Genomic DNA, 16952 nt, shown 5'->3' with positions numbered 1-16952 from the left:
TATATTTGATATGTGCGTACCTTGCAAGGTCCTCGTGTCTGTCAGACAGTTTTCACTTGACCTCGACCTCATTTCATGGATCAGTGAACAAGGTTAAGTTTTGGTGGTCAAGTCCATATCTCAGATACTATAAGCAATAGGGCTAGTATATTCGGTGTATGGAAGGACTGTAAGGTGTACATGTCCAACTGGCAGGTGTCATCTGACCTTGACCTCATTTTCATGGTTCAGTGGTTATAGTTAAATTTTTGTGTTTTGGTCTGTTTTTCTCATACCATATGCAATAGGTCTACTATATTTGTTGTATGGAATGATTGTTAAGTGTACATGTCTAGCCAGCAGATGTCATGTGACCTTGACCTCATTTTCATGGTTCAGTGGTCAAAGTTAAGTTTTTGAGTTTTGGTCTTTTTATCTAATACTATATGCCATAGGTCAACTATATTTGGTGTATGGAAATATTTTATGATCTTTATGTCAGTCGAGCAGGTTTTATTTAACCGTGACCTCATTTTCATGGTTCATTGCACAGTGTTAAGTTTTTGTGTTTTGGTCTATTTTTCTTAAACTATAAGTAATGTGTCAACTATATATGTTGAATAGAAGCATTGTTAGCTGTACCTGTCTGCCTGGCATGGTTCATCTGACCTGGACCTCTTTTTCAAGGTTCATTGGTCTTTGTTTAGTTATCTTGGTTAATGTTAAGTTTATGTGACAGTTGTAATAAAGCTTAGCTTTATACATAGGACTATCAACATAATATCAATGATTAGTATAGAAGGCTAGACATTTCAGCGTGTGCACTCTTGTTAGAATGAAGCGCCTCTGCGCTTCATACAAAATGTACTTCGGTCAACGCTTTTACACCCAAATAAATTTACAAAAAGAAGCATTCAATTCTTAACATTATCACACAGGTAAACTAATTTGGCTATAAATAGATCAAAGCATGTTCTGTAGAATCTCCAAACTAAAAACATATTTGTTATAATTTTATTTCTTTAAATAATCAAGTTCAAATTTTTGAAAATAATCATTATTGATAAAGTATAATTGCATAAAGTTAACGTTTTCTGAAGACTATTTTATTTTTAGGTCATCAGGTTCCGGAGACTTCCTCACAAATTTGTATAAAAATCCCACCATAACATGTGTTTACTTTTGCACATGTGAAAAAAATATTTCTGACAAAAGCCAGATTTCTCTTGTCAAAGGGGATTTATATTTATATTGCAATAAATTATTCAGAAGGAGTTACATTCAGTTAAGATTATATTCTGATTCTGTGAGCAATTATAGTTTTATCAAATTCTCCCAAACAGCAACGTACTGATCTTGTCAACTAAGACTTGTAAATTTGAACTATTTGAAAAAAAGGCATCTAATTCACATGATAAAGGAAGATTATAGTTAAAGACAACAATTTATCAAGAAATAATTCCTTTTTATTCAGTAAAAACAAAATCTTCTTGCAAGATTGTATATTCGCAACTTCCGGATCCATTTCCTGTCAGAATAACATTGAAAATATTCGATTGCACATGGTTTTGAACAAATCTACCTGAATATTCTTATCAGATATTCGTTTACACGATGAAATTAACATTGAGCATATAGGTAAGGGTTTGGTAGTACAGACAACTAGAGCGTAAAAAAAACTGCCACTTCACATGTTTCACTTCTTTACGTTCGTTAAGTCAGAACATAAAAACAGAGAACATCGAATATCGATAAACTGCATCTCTTATGCGCTTTCTTTTAATCTTATTCATAGTTACTTTCAAACGCAAAGACGACAAACTTTAAGTTTTATACGATGACAGAGCAGACACGAAAAAAATCAGCAAAAAAAAAAATTCTTCTAAAAAACGTCAAAAAAAGAATTTGAGTCGGCGGGTTTATTTTGGGTCGGTCGCGTTTGGGCAAACATACAATCTTTTTATTTTGGCATGAAGACACATATTTTAGTGTTTATGAAGACACAATTTTTTTAGTGTTTATGAAGACACATATTTTAGTGTTTATGAAGACACATATTTTAGTGTTTATGAAGATTCATATTCAAGTGTTAAAGTAGAAACAATTTTAGTGTTTATGAAGACACAATTTTAATGTTTTGTAGACACATATTTTAGTGTTTATGTAGACACATATTTTAGTGTTTATTAAGACACATATTTTAGTGTTTATGTAGACAAATATTTTAATGTTTAAGTAGACACAATTTTAGTGTTTATTAAGTAGACACAATTTTAGTGTTTATGAAGACACATATTTTAGTGTTTATGTAGACACATATTTTAGTGTTTATGTAGACACAATTTTAGTGTTTATAAAGACACAATTTTAGTGTTTATGAAGACACAATTTTAATGTTTATGAAGATGCATATTTTAGTGTTTATGAAGATGCATATTTTAGTGTTTATTATGGAGGATATTTTAGTGTTTATGTTTAATTTCAGAAGCTGTTTAAGATATTAACTAAATATTTTTACTAAATTGTTATATGCGACATATCTAAAACATGAACTGTGGTGGAATGGGTACGTTGACATTAAATGGAATCTTTTCCCCCTCTCATATTGAAAACTAGAAGTATGGTGAAATTATTCATTAATTATATATAGTAGAGACTTTTAAATTGGGTCTTTTGATTTGAGGTCCTTACTTCATGACCTTGATATTTAGGTCAAGGTCATAGGTAACTTTACATTCTAGATTTTGACATTTGCTTTAACTTTATATCTATACATAAGTGACTTTCTGTGAATGGAAAGTAGCAAAATTTTGTACTTACTTAATGTAAAAATATATAGAAACATCTAATTTTGGAAACTGTCAAGTAAACCATAATATACAGGAAGTGACGTTTTTTAAACAATAAGTAACAAATTATCTCCCTTATTCCAAACAAAAGTTTAAAGAAACCATATATTTTGGTTATCAGCAAACACTTGAAAAGACATGTTGAACACGATTTTTTTATTTTCATATCAAAATATATTGTTTTTTGGTTGAAAGACCTAAAATTGTTCTCTGAACTATTGGTTTTTAATTCTAAACTATTTTCAAAGAAATTGTTGTATTGTAACTCTTTTGAAACTTTTTTATTTTTACTGCTTATTTTGTTTCAGTTTTAAATACACCAAATATAACCTTAAACAGTGCAGTATTTTTTAATGATGATGAAACAAAAACAGCAAAGAATGATCCAAATGAAGCAGGCAGCGACCAGACGATCTGGACAAACGAAGCTGACTTCACCAGAGTAGATTTAGCCTTGACAGCAACATATACCCCACCGGCAGATACAAGGGATGCTGACCATTATGTTACTGATTTTAAAGTAGGATTGGCTGAGATGAAATATACGCTAAGTTTATTTAGAGGTAACGTCACATTTAATCTTTTTTTTGTTTCTTTTGATTTATGCATTTCAATTGTTTTCAGATAGGTAATTTAACGTAAAATAATGAAAGGAGTAGGCTATGATAAATTTCCATTGTTACAAAATGAAAACTGTTTTAAGTTTAGGTTCAAATATGTGGATAAGATTTTTCCATAACCATACTTGCCAACCTCTGACAATGAAAAATCATGTCATGACATGACATGACATGTCAAAAAGCGTGTGAAAATGCATGACTTAAATGCAGCCTTTTTGATATGAATGTGTTAATGTTCATAATTTCACATTATACAAATTTGTTAATATAAAAATACAATATTCTACTGTAAACTTTTATAGTATTCAACAGTGGTCTGTTATGTTGCTTTTAAAGCAACACCACTAGGCACATGTTCAAAACAACTGCCAGTTTCAAGTTTAGTTACATTTATGTGATAACAGCACACAATATAAATGTAGCATTATCAGTCAAGTTCTGATCAGAATTCAGTGTCAATATCTTTATAATTGAAAATGCTTTCTCAGTCAGAATTAATATTTGACTCAAGCTTTGAAAGAATGCCATCTTTTATCTCTGCCATTGCTCCCATTGCTATTGCCTGGTTAAAACTGGGTAGTTCATCAGAAGACAGCTTGTACTTTGAGAACTGATCCAACAGTTCTGTGATATTTCCATCCCCTATGGCCTGTGGAAATCTGTTGGCTAGGTTTGGAACCATGGAACTGAAAAAGAAAAATGTTTTATAATTTGATTTCCATTAAAGGGATAATTCGCGAATTTTTACTTATTAGCTAATTATGTTCATAATACCATAAAAAACATATTCACCAAGTTTTATCTGGATATGAACAGCAATAAAGGAGAAAATTAAGAATTATTAATTTTATTTCTTCGAACTTCCTGACTTATGTGACGTAGTTTAAGTCTTTAAGCATGCCGGGAGTGAAAATAATCTCATTTTAAATCTTAATCGTGAATCGTCTTATAACGCTATTTAAAGCGCATCGACGACGTTTGGTGTAGCTATTAACCAACTAATAATTAAGATGGAACAGCGCCCCGCTTGAAATTAGAATGTACGATTTATATTTTAATATTTTCTGAAATGATTATAGTGATACAAGTTAATCATTTATAAAATATTTTTTTATGATTTTTTTTTCCGACGGATATTTTGAACAAACATATATAACTGATAGTGTTTTAAAAATGCATGTTTGTACTTTTTACCTTTTACGTCAGCCTAGTAAATATGTGCTGCTAGTACATTTGTAATTTGCAAATACGGCCACGCAAATACAATGTGTATTGTACTTTGACACATAGTGACTACCTGTTAAATGCGTGGGTAAATTCAAGTTAATTAAAAGATTAGCATTTTGTATCTTTTGATCTTTACTCAGTGAATTTAAGCCGTCACGGTTCACTTTTCTAGGTGTGAACAACATTTCGGATGAATGATAAACGGGGGAATCCCAAAATTTTTCATGAGCTCAGGTTAATTAAATATATTATCGACGCTGAATATTTTTTGTTAAAAAAAGAAATACTGAATTAATTTAATTAAATGAATTTATGCATAATGATGTCCTTATAAACACGAGTAAATGAATCAAAATTTTTAAATAAGAATCGGTGACCTTGAATTTTTGAAATAGATAGTAATTACCAATTGCAGTTATATAAATGGGTCGTTCAAAGCAATCTTCTTTTTTTTTTTTTTAAATATTCATGAAGTAATGTCCTTATCAAAATAATTTAATTCTCACCACGTTCTAATTCCTCAGCTATTTGAACGAAAATATCATAAAATATTATTATGGTAGGTATCATCCTTAGTCATTCATAAAAGATTCAAATCATACCATTGTCATATGATAGGGCTCTCAAAAGAAAAAGCAATGATGGATTGTCCTAGAAGCATATTTTATGAGAATAATAATGGTCTATAAGCAGTTACATTTATTTCATGTTTGAAGCGGTGCAAAAATTTTAATTTAATTTGACTTTTACCAAGAAATGCATTGTAGCAACGGGGAAGAGTAAGTCTAATGTCAGAAAATCGAAAATAATGTAATTTAACAGTAAGGAAACAAATAACGGACTTTGGCAAAGAGGAAGAACGCTTTTGATATATCCTTTTCTCATTACATAAAATCTTTTTTCAATAAATCATCCTACAACAGCTTAAAAGCTGGCAATGCCACCGATTTCGCGGGTGTGTTTTAGTGTTGTAAAAACCTTATATTAAAAAAATGACAACTCCTTTGAATAGTTGAATGTACATGTACAGAAAGACAAACGAATACCGTTTCTAGAGACAACCACGAACTAAGTATCATCTTCGTGTCATGCACATGCTTGTCTCTTCACATACAAGTAAACGCAAATTTCCTAATGGCAAATTATTTTGTAATTGCGCCCGCTGATATCGGAAATAGGACAAGAAAGTATAAGATAGTCATCCATAATTCTCGGTTAAATTCTCTACGATTTACTCCAAACAATGTTGTAAAATGATACAGTTTTTTTTCTTAAATTATTCATCACAACTCAAGACCATAACTTAAATTTAACATTTGATAAGCAAATAAAACAAGCTGACAAAACATAATGAAAGTTATTGTGTACAAAAGCATTGGCGGATCCAGGGGGGAGTGGTTTCGGGGGGTTGGAACCCCCCTTTTTTTGGCCGATCAATGCATTTGAAGTCAGACATATAGTTGGAACCCTCCTTTTAAATGTGACTGGATCCATCCCGAAAAGTAAATCCCTTGTACAATTGAAATTTCAAAAAAAAAAATCCTTTTACATGGTACGTGTACACAAGGAATTGTATATTTAAATATGCTATTCCTTGGTGTACAGTACTACAGTGGCGGATCCAGAGGGGGGGTTCCGGGGGTCCGCACCCCCCCTTTATTTTGGCCGATCAATGCATTTGAATCGGGACATATTTTTGCACCCCCCCTGCACCCCCCCTTTGCCCTGGGCTAGCACCCCCCCTTTCGAAAATTCCTGCATCCGCCACTGGTACTAGATAATCTTCTACACATTAATTTTGAAACCGAAGTCAAAACTAATAATTTACGGTGTTATTATTTCTGTCTTTTCACATGTCAGAATTAATCAGCATGTGGATATAAATTTTAAACTCTTAATTTCATATTTGGACAGATTTGTGTATTTCAATCAGATTAGGGGCATACATTGTTAACCGGATGTATAATACACCTTTTTATGGCACTTTTACCTGTGCACACCTGGGTCAAACAGCTGGGTCCGGAATTGTGTAATGTCACCAGTTTATTACCCCGCAGGAAGTCACTAGAATACCTGAATGTGACACTATTACACGACCTCTGGCAATAATTCAAAAGATCGTCGGTTTTCATATTAGAGTTAAGTACCCGAAAGGAATAAAATCTATTACAGATAAAAGACTTTTTTTTGGCATAGTATTTCGAAAAGTTGAAAGCCGCTACAGATACCTTTTAATCTCATTAGAATAATTTTATGCTTTTACAACTTCCAAATTAGTGTCCACCCAACTAGATGTATTCCTATCATAAATTTAGGAAGAAAAATTACTCCTACGATTGACCATAAATCATTACAAATTTCGTTAGCCGAGCTGTCGACATTTTATATCCCGAAACTGCTTAGCCCTAACTTGTAGGACCACGCAACTGGGTTGACCTAGTAGACAGATAAAAAACATAACAAGGGGGCGGTAAGATCTATAAAGTTTCCGTTTCCACACGAATACATACGCTCCCATCTACCCACCACCTCTTCAACCAGGCTTTTCTATGGGACAATATGGAAAAGGCGGGAAAGGGGGGGGGGGGGGTTAAACAGCATCTATACTACATGTAAATAAAGTCTTATTTTTAAACCATTATTATATTAAACAAATGAACCTTTAAATGTTTTACGTAATTTTTATTTTTTTATGTACACATAAAATTAGTGCACCTAAAAAAATATACTTCATTGAACTGGTGAATTTACGACAGAAAGTCACAAAACAAAACGTCATAATTCAGTTTCGAGTTTATTTTTCTTTAAACGAGAAAACGTATAAATTAAATAATTCTTTTTTGGTTTGTTCTTGAAATATTATTTTTAAAGCAAGTTTTAAACAGAAATTATTTAATTAATATAAATGACATCACATTATTGTTATAAAATCAAAATGCCAAAGTGGCTATGTACCTTTTATGGCTTCATTGTGCCAAGAAATATATTTCCCCTTGCATGATTGAAATCAAATATCTTTTTATTTTAAGGCTTATAAACAAGTTCATAAACTTAAAATTGAATAAATGTAATAAATAATATAATATTTGAAGATTTTTTTCTTGTTTATATTAAAAAATTATCAACAAATTTGTTGTGACTTTTTATCCGTTTACTAAACTTGTAAACAACAAAATCTGTAACTAATCCATGAATGCCGAAATACTGAACTACATTAATTTGACAATATCTTTCAACCAGGCTTGGAACGAAATAGCAATAAAAACATTCATGAGAAAAAAATCATAATTACTATCAAATTTCCATCGAAACAAGATGCTTCAAAATGGTCTGCACACACTTTCTTGAACTTGTTGTGAGTGAAGGTGGTTGGTGTTAGATTAAGGTTAATCATCCACGCCTGGTACAACTCTTTCTTTTTTGCAGGATCTGGGAAAGTGTGTAAGCTTATGCCATGGGAACTCCGAGTTGTACACCCGTACCCTTGACAAGTCATTTTGATACTGAATATACGATATGCCATGCTTGTTTTTTCGCTTTGTGGTATTCAGATATTTTATTCAAATATATTCACCACGTGACAATTTGTATCGGAGATGCCGTCAAAATGGCGATAAGTCGAGAAGTGATAGTGGGATTTTAATTTTTATTTTAATCACTTATCTAGAAGAATTGAACAATAATTTTAACAAATCTATGATTATTTATATCAAATAAACATAATATAAAATTTTCATTTTTTTGCGAAGTTTCCCTTTAAACAAATATGTTAAGTGAATATTCAAATAGCTACATTGTAGTTCTCCTCTCACATGTATTGTTTATATCATTGCAACATAGGATGCACAATTCGTTACTCGTCATTCCATCATTTAAATTCTAACTCCAATATGTATTTATAAATCTTGAATCTTGGTACGTTCACATCGTTTTCGCTTAACAATCGGCTTTTCAGACGACGGTACAGGCCCTATAAGCGACCTCTTTCTGTGGACATTTCACCTATATAGTGAATTTGAAAGAAAGAATGTCACAAAATCGTAAAAACTACTTACCTTAAGTGCTTTTGCTGTTCGTCCATATAGAAAAAATAAACAATATATGGTGGCCAAACAAATACTTCGAATTTTTAGGTATTTATTGCCGAATAAGGAAAAACAACAAGAATCGCGATATCACTAACGACCAAAAAATTAAAACATAAAAAAACATGTAATTGCGTGGAAAGTGTGTACAGCCATGTGACAAAATCCTCAGGTGTGAACCGTTGAAAAAGCGTGTATTACACGCGAATATCATGTCACTTGGCAACTATGTCCATAACCATTGACCTTTTTTACATCCCAAACTTGTAAGAAATAGAGAATTGGGGCTTATGAGTTATGGCTCTTGGTTTGACTGTAAAATGATACTTAATGTTGTTTCTAAGTAGTAACTTGGAAACACTGGAATCTATCCTTTTCAAATTGTAATAAGTTGTTTTTAATTACAAAATAAAATGCAGTTTGATATTATCTATTTTCTATATTGGTGTTTAGGAGTTATGGTGCTTTATTGATTGAAAATGGTTCTCCATGTCAATTCAGTAATATAATTTCAGAAAATTTGATGCAATTCATTTCAAATTAAAAGAAGGCATTAAAGGGAAAATTCACGATTTTTTACTTATGGTTTAAATATGTTCATTATGACATAATATATATATTCACAAAGTTTTATCGCTATATGTGCAGTAATAAAGGAGAAATTCAATAATTAATGAAAAAATATCAACTACTTCCTGTAGGTCGTGACGTTTTCTCCTGATTTTTGCATGCCGGGATTTAAAATACAATCATTAAAAGTCTTGGTTTTTAATCATATTTTAACGTAATCGTAAGCGCGCCGATGACTTGTGCTTTATCTAATAACCATCCGATAAGAAGAAGATAAAACGCACAGACGTTCAATTGTACACATTCATGAGATAAACTTTCTATGTTAAACGTATATATTCGAATTATTTTTGTAGAAAACACTAAAAGTTATAAATTTATTTTTAATAAATGCATTTTCGGACTGATAAGGTGAACAAATTAAAGTACAATAATCTGTTAAGACAATATATTGGGTGTACTCTTATTGACCTTTTACTATCTCTGCTATGACTAGATTTATACGATGTGTGTATTCACGGTTCTGTGTCAATACTCGTAGATGGCTTGTTGAAAGGTAAATTGTTATTTGCACTTCGGTATTTAACCACGCCTCTAGGGCACACCTTGCCAGGTGTGACTGTCTATTCGGATCAATGGATTATAAAACAAGGGAGCATTCAATACACACATTTAAAATACATATTCAAGTTGGTGACAAATAAAAATTGATCGACGTGGAATTATCTAATTATATTTGGTGCTATTATTTATTTAAATTCAAATAAGTTAATTTACTAAGAAATACACAATTTTCGGTTAAAGACCGGAAACTTAATTCATGTCAGAATGAAGTTATATACACCTCTTGTCTTTGATTTATGTCTCATAAAAAAGGGGAACTTAGAAATTAGAAATAGCTTTACCAAAGCATTTTCATTTGTCTTTATCAGGCGAAAAAATGTACGGGAACACTTACATTTAGGTTTTTGAAAGCCATGTATTAATTAATATCTGAAACTATCTGAAGATAACTCTACCGTAGCGGAATATAATATGTACGAATAAAGAAAAAAATACTTTTGTACTTAAGAGGTTTAAAAAATTGACAGGAAATTTAAGGATCTTCTTGGAATGGAATCAAAAAATTAGGAATAGATATTCTTTTCAAGTGTGAAAAACGTCAACCAAATTTATTCACAATCGGGAACGTCCTTATTTAAATAATCTTCGTCTCCCAACATATAATACTTAAATAACTATTTGACCAACGATGTTTAAAATTAAAAGACAACGAATTTAATGTTATCTTTCTCTATTTTTGAATGTAATTATAAGTCCGTTCAACTTGCAAGAATACCCCTAAAGCGGACAAATATCCGACAAGCAGTTTATTCTTTAAATTGCTGTCATTGAATATCAAGAAAGAAAATAAATCCCGAAATTGATTTGAAACTTTAATACTCAATAGTTCTCCTAGAAAATATTCACATCCCTTGTGGATTATAGTGTACGTCCAGTTGCATATATATTACATGAAAGTTGGAACAATTGTGATGATGACGAATTTCGTCCTTTATTCGAGAACAATCTAATTGATATATAAATCTGTGATTTTACTATGTTCATAACTTTGATGAACCAAAGCAAGTTATATATCGACCTGTATTTAAATCAAATTGTTTCTTTTTTCTTCTTCTTCTTTTGGTACATATAGTCTATCGAATTCGTTGATTATATACTGTTGGCATACTAGTACTATACGTGGACTAGTCTATTTACAAAACTTTGACCCCAATTTACACAAAATGTATGATTCTTTCTTATGTTCAATGTATACATGTATATATTTTGAATTGCGCTATAGTTCCGTAACTTTCTATCCAGGCGTATAAACGAATCGTCGACAAGTGCGCACATTTTTTTAAATCAATATTTCTGGTATGTTCCCATCTGTCCTAAACTATTGACAACGAGTATATATTACATTTTCCCAAATTAACCCTTGAAATATGTAAATAGATTTGTATTTCTTCAAATCTTTTTGTTTTACATTATTTATTATTTTTATAAATAATATTCTTTACACCAGAAATGTTATTTAAAAACAAGCGTATTAGTTAAGTAATGACTTAGTATATTATATCACTTTCGGACACGCAAGACAGAGATGTATATTATACATGCACCTGATAGTTCAAGATGGAAAGTTATAAGTGATCGGTCAGGTACACTGATCAATACCTACAGAGGTGAAAAGATGCATGAACTTGCAAGCCCGCCGGACAGGAAATCGATTGAATACCTGGACGTGTCACCTTACACCCTTCACAATACATTTGGGAGTAATACCTTTAGCCATGCTTGTGATCAGATGAGGGAAGATCCGAATTTATTTGAATAAAGTTTATTACTTTAAAGAATTATGAACGAATTAGATTTTCGAAAACAAATTCCACGGAACACTTATTTATGATTTGAACTTTGACTTTTTAACTAATTCCAATATTAACTGTTTAAAAATAACAGACTACTAGATATGGTTATTAAAAAAAAATAAGAACATTTTCCGTATCAAGTTAGTTATTCAGATAAAACAACCGTACGATTGAAGATATCGACACGTAATTACGACTACATCGGTTACTGTAGTTTTGTTCCTTTGTGGTTTATAGACATATCGTGACTTTTCATCGTAGAAGATGACAAAATGGCGGAACGCAGAGAATTGATACTCAAAATTTAAAATCGATGGGGATCTCTTATTTAGCGGAATAAAACTTTAATATCTATAAATTTGAGCATTTTTATTCAGAATGGACATAATATCAATTTTTGATTTTTTTGCGAAGTTTCCCTTTAAGTGTAACCCTTTATCATCTTTCTGTCTGCCTGTCCTTCAGGCTGTACTTCTGTTGTCCCATTTTTGTTTTCCAAGTTAACTTCAGTTTTCTTCATCCAAATTTTATGTCACTGTTACACAATGCTACTAGGAGCAAAAACTTTGAGACAGAGTTTGAATGTTGCAGTGAGCCACATAGTATGTTAGAGTTGTACCCCCTTTTAATTTGGAAATTTGTAGATTTTTCAGTTACCAACTAATAAGTTCGTCTCATTTAAAGGTAATGAAAATCATATATAATGCTGAGAACCACAACGCACAGACAGGGTTTGAATTTTGGCAATGATTGATTGACTTTTCTATAGTTATGCCCCTTTTTAACCTGAAAATTTTTAAAGCTGGAGTGGGGTATTTGTGTCCTCAGACATGTTCGTTTATTGATTTGCTGCTTCTCATGACAAAATGGGATATGATTGGTGTTGACTATTTATAATTTGCCAACTGCGGGTTATGGCTATTGATTGATAAATATAAGAATACCCTGTTTTCTGATTTTTAACACCCTGCGATATATTATTTAGGAACATCTTTCATTGAAAAAAAAGAAACAGAATGTACAGAGGCTAATCGAGATACTGCACCAAATAATGTTGAATGCAGCGAGACTATTGCCTTGGTTGACTGGTTACCATTAGAGCACAATGACAGGTATACTTTTTTACATAGTGTTAACTTTAAAGGAAAAACTACTCTTGCTAATTAAATTAACAATATTTAAGAAAATAATCATGCAAGCCATAGATTTGTTTGAAATTATCACATGACAAGTAATTTAAAAAAAAACTGTATGTAGCTGTTCTATATTATCCCCTGGTACATGTGACAGATTAAGCTAAAAATTTCTAATAAATCTAAAGCTTTTTTAGCTCACCTGGCCCGAAGGGCCAAGTGAGCTTTTCCCATCACTTTGCGTCCGGCGTCCGGCGTCCTGCGTCCGTCGTCGTCCGTCGTCGTCCTGCGTCCGTCGTCGTTAACTTTTACAAAAATCTTCTCCTCTGAAACTGCTAAGCCAAATTTAATCAAACTTGGCCACAATCATCATTGGGGTATCTAGTTTAAAAAATGTGTCCGGTGACCCCGCCAACCAACCAAGATGGCCGCCATGGCTAAAAATAGAACATAGGGGTAAAATGCAGTTTTTGGCTTATAACTCAAAAACCAAAGCATTTAGAGCAAATCTGACATGGGGTAAAATTGTTTATCAAGTCAAGATCTATCTGCCCAGAAATTTTCAGATGAATCGGACAACCCGTTGATGGGTTGCTGCCCCTGAATTGGTAATTTTATGGAAATTTTGCTGTTTTTGGTTATTATCTTGAATATTATTATAGATAGAGATAAACTGTAACAGCAATAATGTTCAGCAAAGTAAGATTTACAAATAAGTCAACATGACCGAAATGGTCAGTTGACCCCTTAAGGAGTTATTGCCCTTTATAGTCAATTTTTAACCATTTTTCGTAAATCTTAGTAATCTTTTACAAAAATCTTCTCCTCTGAAACTACTGGGCTAAATTAATCCAAACTTGGCCACAATCATCTTTGGGGTATGTAGTTCAAAAAATGTGTCTGGTGACCCGGCCATCCAACCAAGATGGCTGCCACGGCTAAATATAGGACATAGGGGTAAAATGCAGTTTTTGGCTTATAACTCAAAAATCAAAGCATTTAGAGCAAATCTGACATGGGGTAAAATTGTTTATCAGGTCAAGATCTATCTGCCCAGAAATTTTCAGATGAATCGGACAACCCGTTGATGGGTTGCTGCCCCTGAATTGGTAATTTTATGGAAATTTTGCTGTTTTTGGTTATTATCTTGAATATTATTATAGATAGAGATAAACTGTAAACAGCAATAATGTTCAGCAAAGTAAGATTTACAAATAAGTCAACATGACCGAAATGGTCAGTTGACCCCTTAGGGAGTTATTGCCCTTTATAGTCAATTTTTAACCATTTTTCGTAAATCTTAGTGATCTTTTACAAAAATCTTCTCCTCTGAAACTACTGGGCTAAATTAATCCAACTTGGCCACAATCATCTTTGGGGTATGTAGTTTAAAAAATGTGTCCGGTGACCCGGCCATCCAACCAAGATGGCTGCCATGGCTAAATATAGGACATAGGGGTAAAATGCAGTTTTTGGCTTATAACTCAAAAATCAAAGCATTTAGAGCAAATCTGACGGAGTGAAATTGTTTGTCATGTCAAGATCTATCTGCCCTGAAATTTTCAGATGGATCCGACAACCGGTTGTTGGGTTGCTGCCCCATAATTGGTAATTTTAAGAAAATTTTGACGTTTTTTGTTATTATCTTGAATATTATTATAGATAGAGATAAACTGTAAACAGCAATAATGTACAGCAAAGTAAGACCTAAAGATAAGTCAAACATGACAAAAATGGTCAGTTGACCCCCTAAGGAGTTATTGTCCTTTAAAGTCAATTTTTAACAATTTTCATAAAATTTGTAAATTTTTACTAACATTTTCCACTGAAACTACTGGGCCAAGATCATTATAGATAGAGATAATTGTAAGGAGCAAGAATGTTCAGTAAAGTAAGATGTACAAACACATCACCATCACCTAAACACAATTTTGTCATGAATCCATCTGCTTCCTTTGTTTAATATTCACATATACCAAGGTGAGCGACACAGGCTCTTTAGAGCCTCTAGTTTTTATGGCTTTATAATTATCAATGTGAATATTATAAAATAATATTTGTATTTGCCTGTCCCAATGCTTGAGGAACCTTAAGCTTTAACTGAAATTAACTCAGTCGTTGTTTCTTCATATCATGTTCGTTGTTATGTTAAAAATCCAGCAATTGGTTTTCTTGTTTGATCTGTTTAACATTTTGTTATGTTGGTGCTTTTTAAAGCTTGCATTGTGTTGTCCTTTTGCTCATTGTTGAAGGCCACTTGGCAACCTAGAGTTACTAATATCTACATCATTTTGTCCCATTTTGGCCTGTGGATCATACAACATTCTTGTTTATATTTATAGGATAGGAGCATTTCATTCACAATATAAACTATATTGTTTGTTTGTTATATTATAAATTGAAAAAATCATGGAAACAATTTTAAACATCATAATTTTACTGAATTCTATTATGAAACATTCCTGCCCTGTTTAAAAGATATATATGCACTTTTTTAGCTCACCTGGCCCGAAGGGCCAAGTGAGCTTTTCTCATCACTTGGCGTCCGTCGTCCGTCGTCGTCCGTCCTCGTTAACTTTTACAAAAATCTTCTCCTCTGAAACTACTGGGCCAAATCAAACCAAACTTGGCCACAATCATCATTGGGGTATCTAGTTTAAAAAATGTGTGGCGTGACCCGGTCAACCAACCAAGATGGCCGCCACGGCTAAAAATAGAACATAGGGGTAAAATGCAGTTTTTGGCTTATAACTCAAAAACCAAAGCATTTAGAGCAAATCTGACATGGGGTAAAAATGTTTATCAGGTCAAGATCTATCTGCTCTGAAATTTTCAGATGAATCGGTCAATCGGTTGTTGGGTTGCTGCCCCTGAATTGGTAATTTTGAAGAAATTTTGCTGTTTTTGGTTATTATCTTGAATATTATTATAGTTAGAGATAAACTGTAAACAGCAATAATGTTCAGCAAAGTAAGATCTACAAATAAGTCAACATGACCAAAATGGTCAGTTGACCCGTTTAGGAGTTATTGCCCTTTATAGTCAATTTTTAACCATTTTTCGTTAATTAAAGTAATCTTTTACAAAAATCTTCTCCTCTGAAACTACTTGGCCAAATTAATCCAAACTTGGCCACAATCATCTTTGGGGTATTTAGTTTAAAAAATGTGTGGCGTGACCTGGTCAACCAACCAAGATGGCCGCCACCGCTAAAAATAGAACAAAGGGGTAAAATGCAGTTTTTGGCTTATAACTCAAAAACCAAAGCATTTTGAGGAAATCTGACATGGGATAAAAATGTTTATCAGGTCAAGATCTATCTGCTCTAAAATTTTCAGATGAATCGGTCAATCGGTTGTTGGGTTGCTGCCCCTGAATTGGTAATTTTGAGGAAATTTTGCTGTTTTTGGTTATTATCTTGAATATTATTATAGATAGAGATAAACTGTAAACAGCAATAATGTTCAGCAAAGTAAGATCTACAAATAAGTCAACATGACCAAAATGGTCAGTTGACCCGTTTAGGAGTTATTGCCCTTTATAGTCAATTTTTAACCATTTTTCGTAAATTAAAGTAATCTTTTACAAAAATCTTCTCCTCTGAAACTACTTGGCCACATTAATCCAAACTTGGCCACAATCATCTTTGGGGTATTTAGTTTAAAAAATGTGTGGCGTGACCTGGTCAACCAACCAAGATGGCCGCCACCGCTAAAAATAGAACATAGGGGTAAAATGCAGTTTTTGGCTTATAACTCAAAAACCAAAGCATTTTGAGGAAATCTGACATGGGATAAAAATGTTTATCAGGTCAAGAACTATCTGCTCTGAAATTTTCAGATGAATCGGTCAATAGGTTGTTGGGTTGCTGCCCCTGAATTGGTAATTTTGAAGAAATTTTGCTGTTTTTGGTTATTATCTTGAATATTATTATAGTTAGAGATAAACTGTAAACAGCTATAATGTTCAGCAAAGTAAGATCTACAAATAAGTCAACATGACCTAAATTGTCAATTGACCCCTTAAGGAGTTATTGCCTTTATAGTCAATTTTTAACAATTTTCATTAATTT

The 16952-nt window shown here is 32.4% G+C and overlaps 1 protein-coding gene across 1 annotated transcript in view; it reads left to right on the top strand.

The window, feature by feature from the left end:
* Positions 1-16952, top strand: part of LOC139481135 (uncharacterized) — a 112305-nt gene that overhangs the window by 33518 nt on the left and 61835 nt on the right. The window contains exons 8-9 of the mRNA XM_071264247.1: positions 3137-3391; positions 12733-12859. Of these exons, the coding sequence (XP_071120348.1) occupies positions 3137-3391; positions 12733-12859 (382 nt within the window). The remainder of the gene's footprint in view (positions 1-3136; positions 3392-12732; positions 12860-16952) is intronic.

The sequence above is a fragment of the Mytilus edulis genome, chromosome 7 (genome assembly GCF_963676685.1).
Source record: "Mytilus edulis chromosome 7, xbMytEdul2.2, whole genome shotgun sequence".
Classification (NCBI taxonomy): domain Eukaryota; kingdom Metazoa; phylum Mollusca; class Bivalvia; order Mytilida; family Mytilidae; genus Mytilus; species Mytilus edulis.
This window is presented reverse-complemented; position numbering and strand designations above follow the sequence as displayed.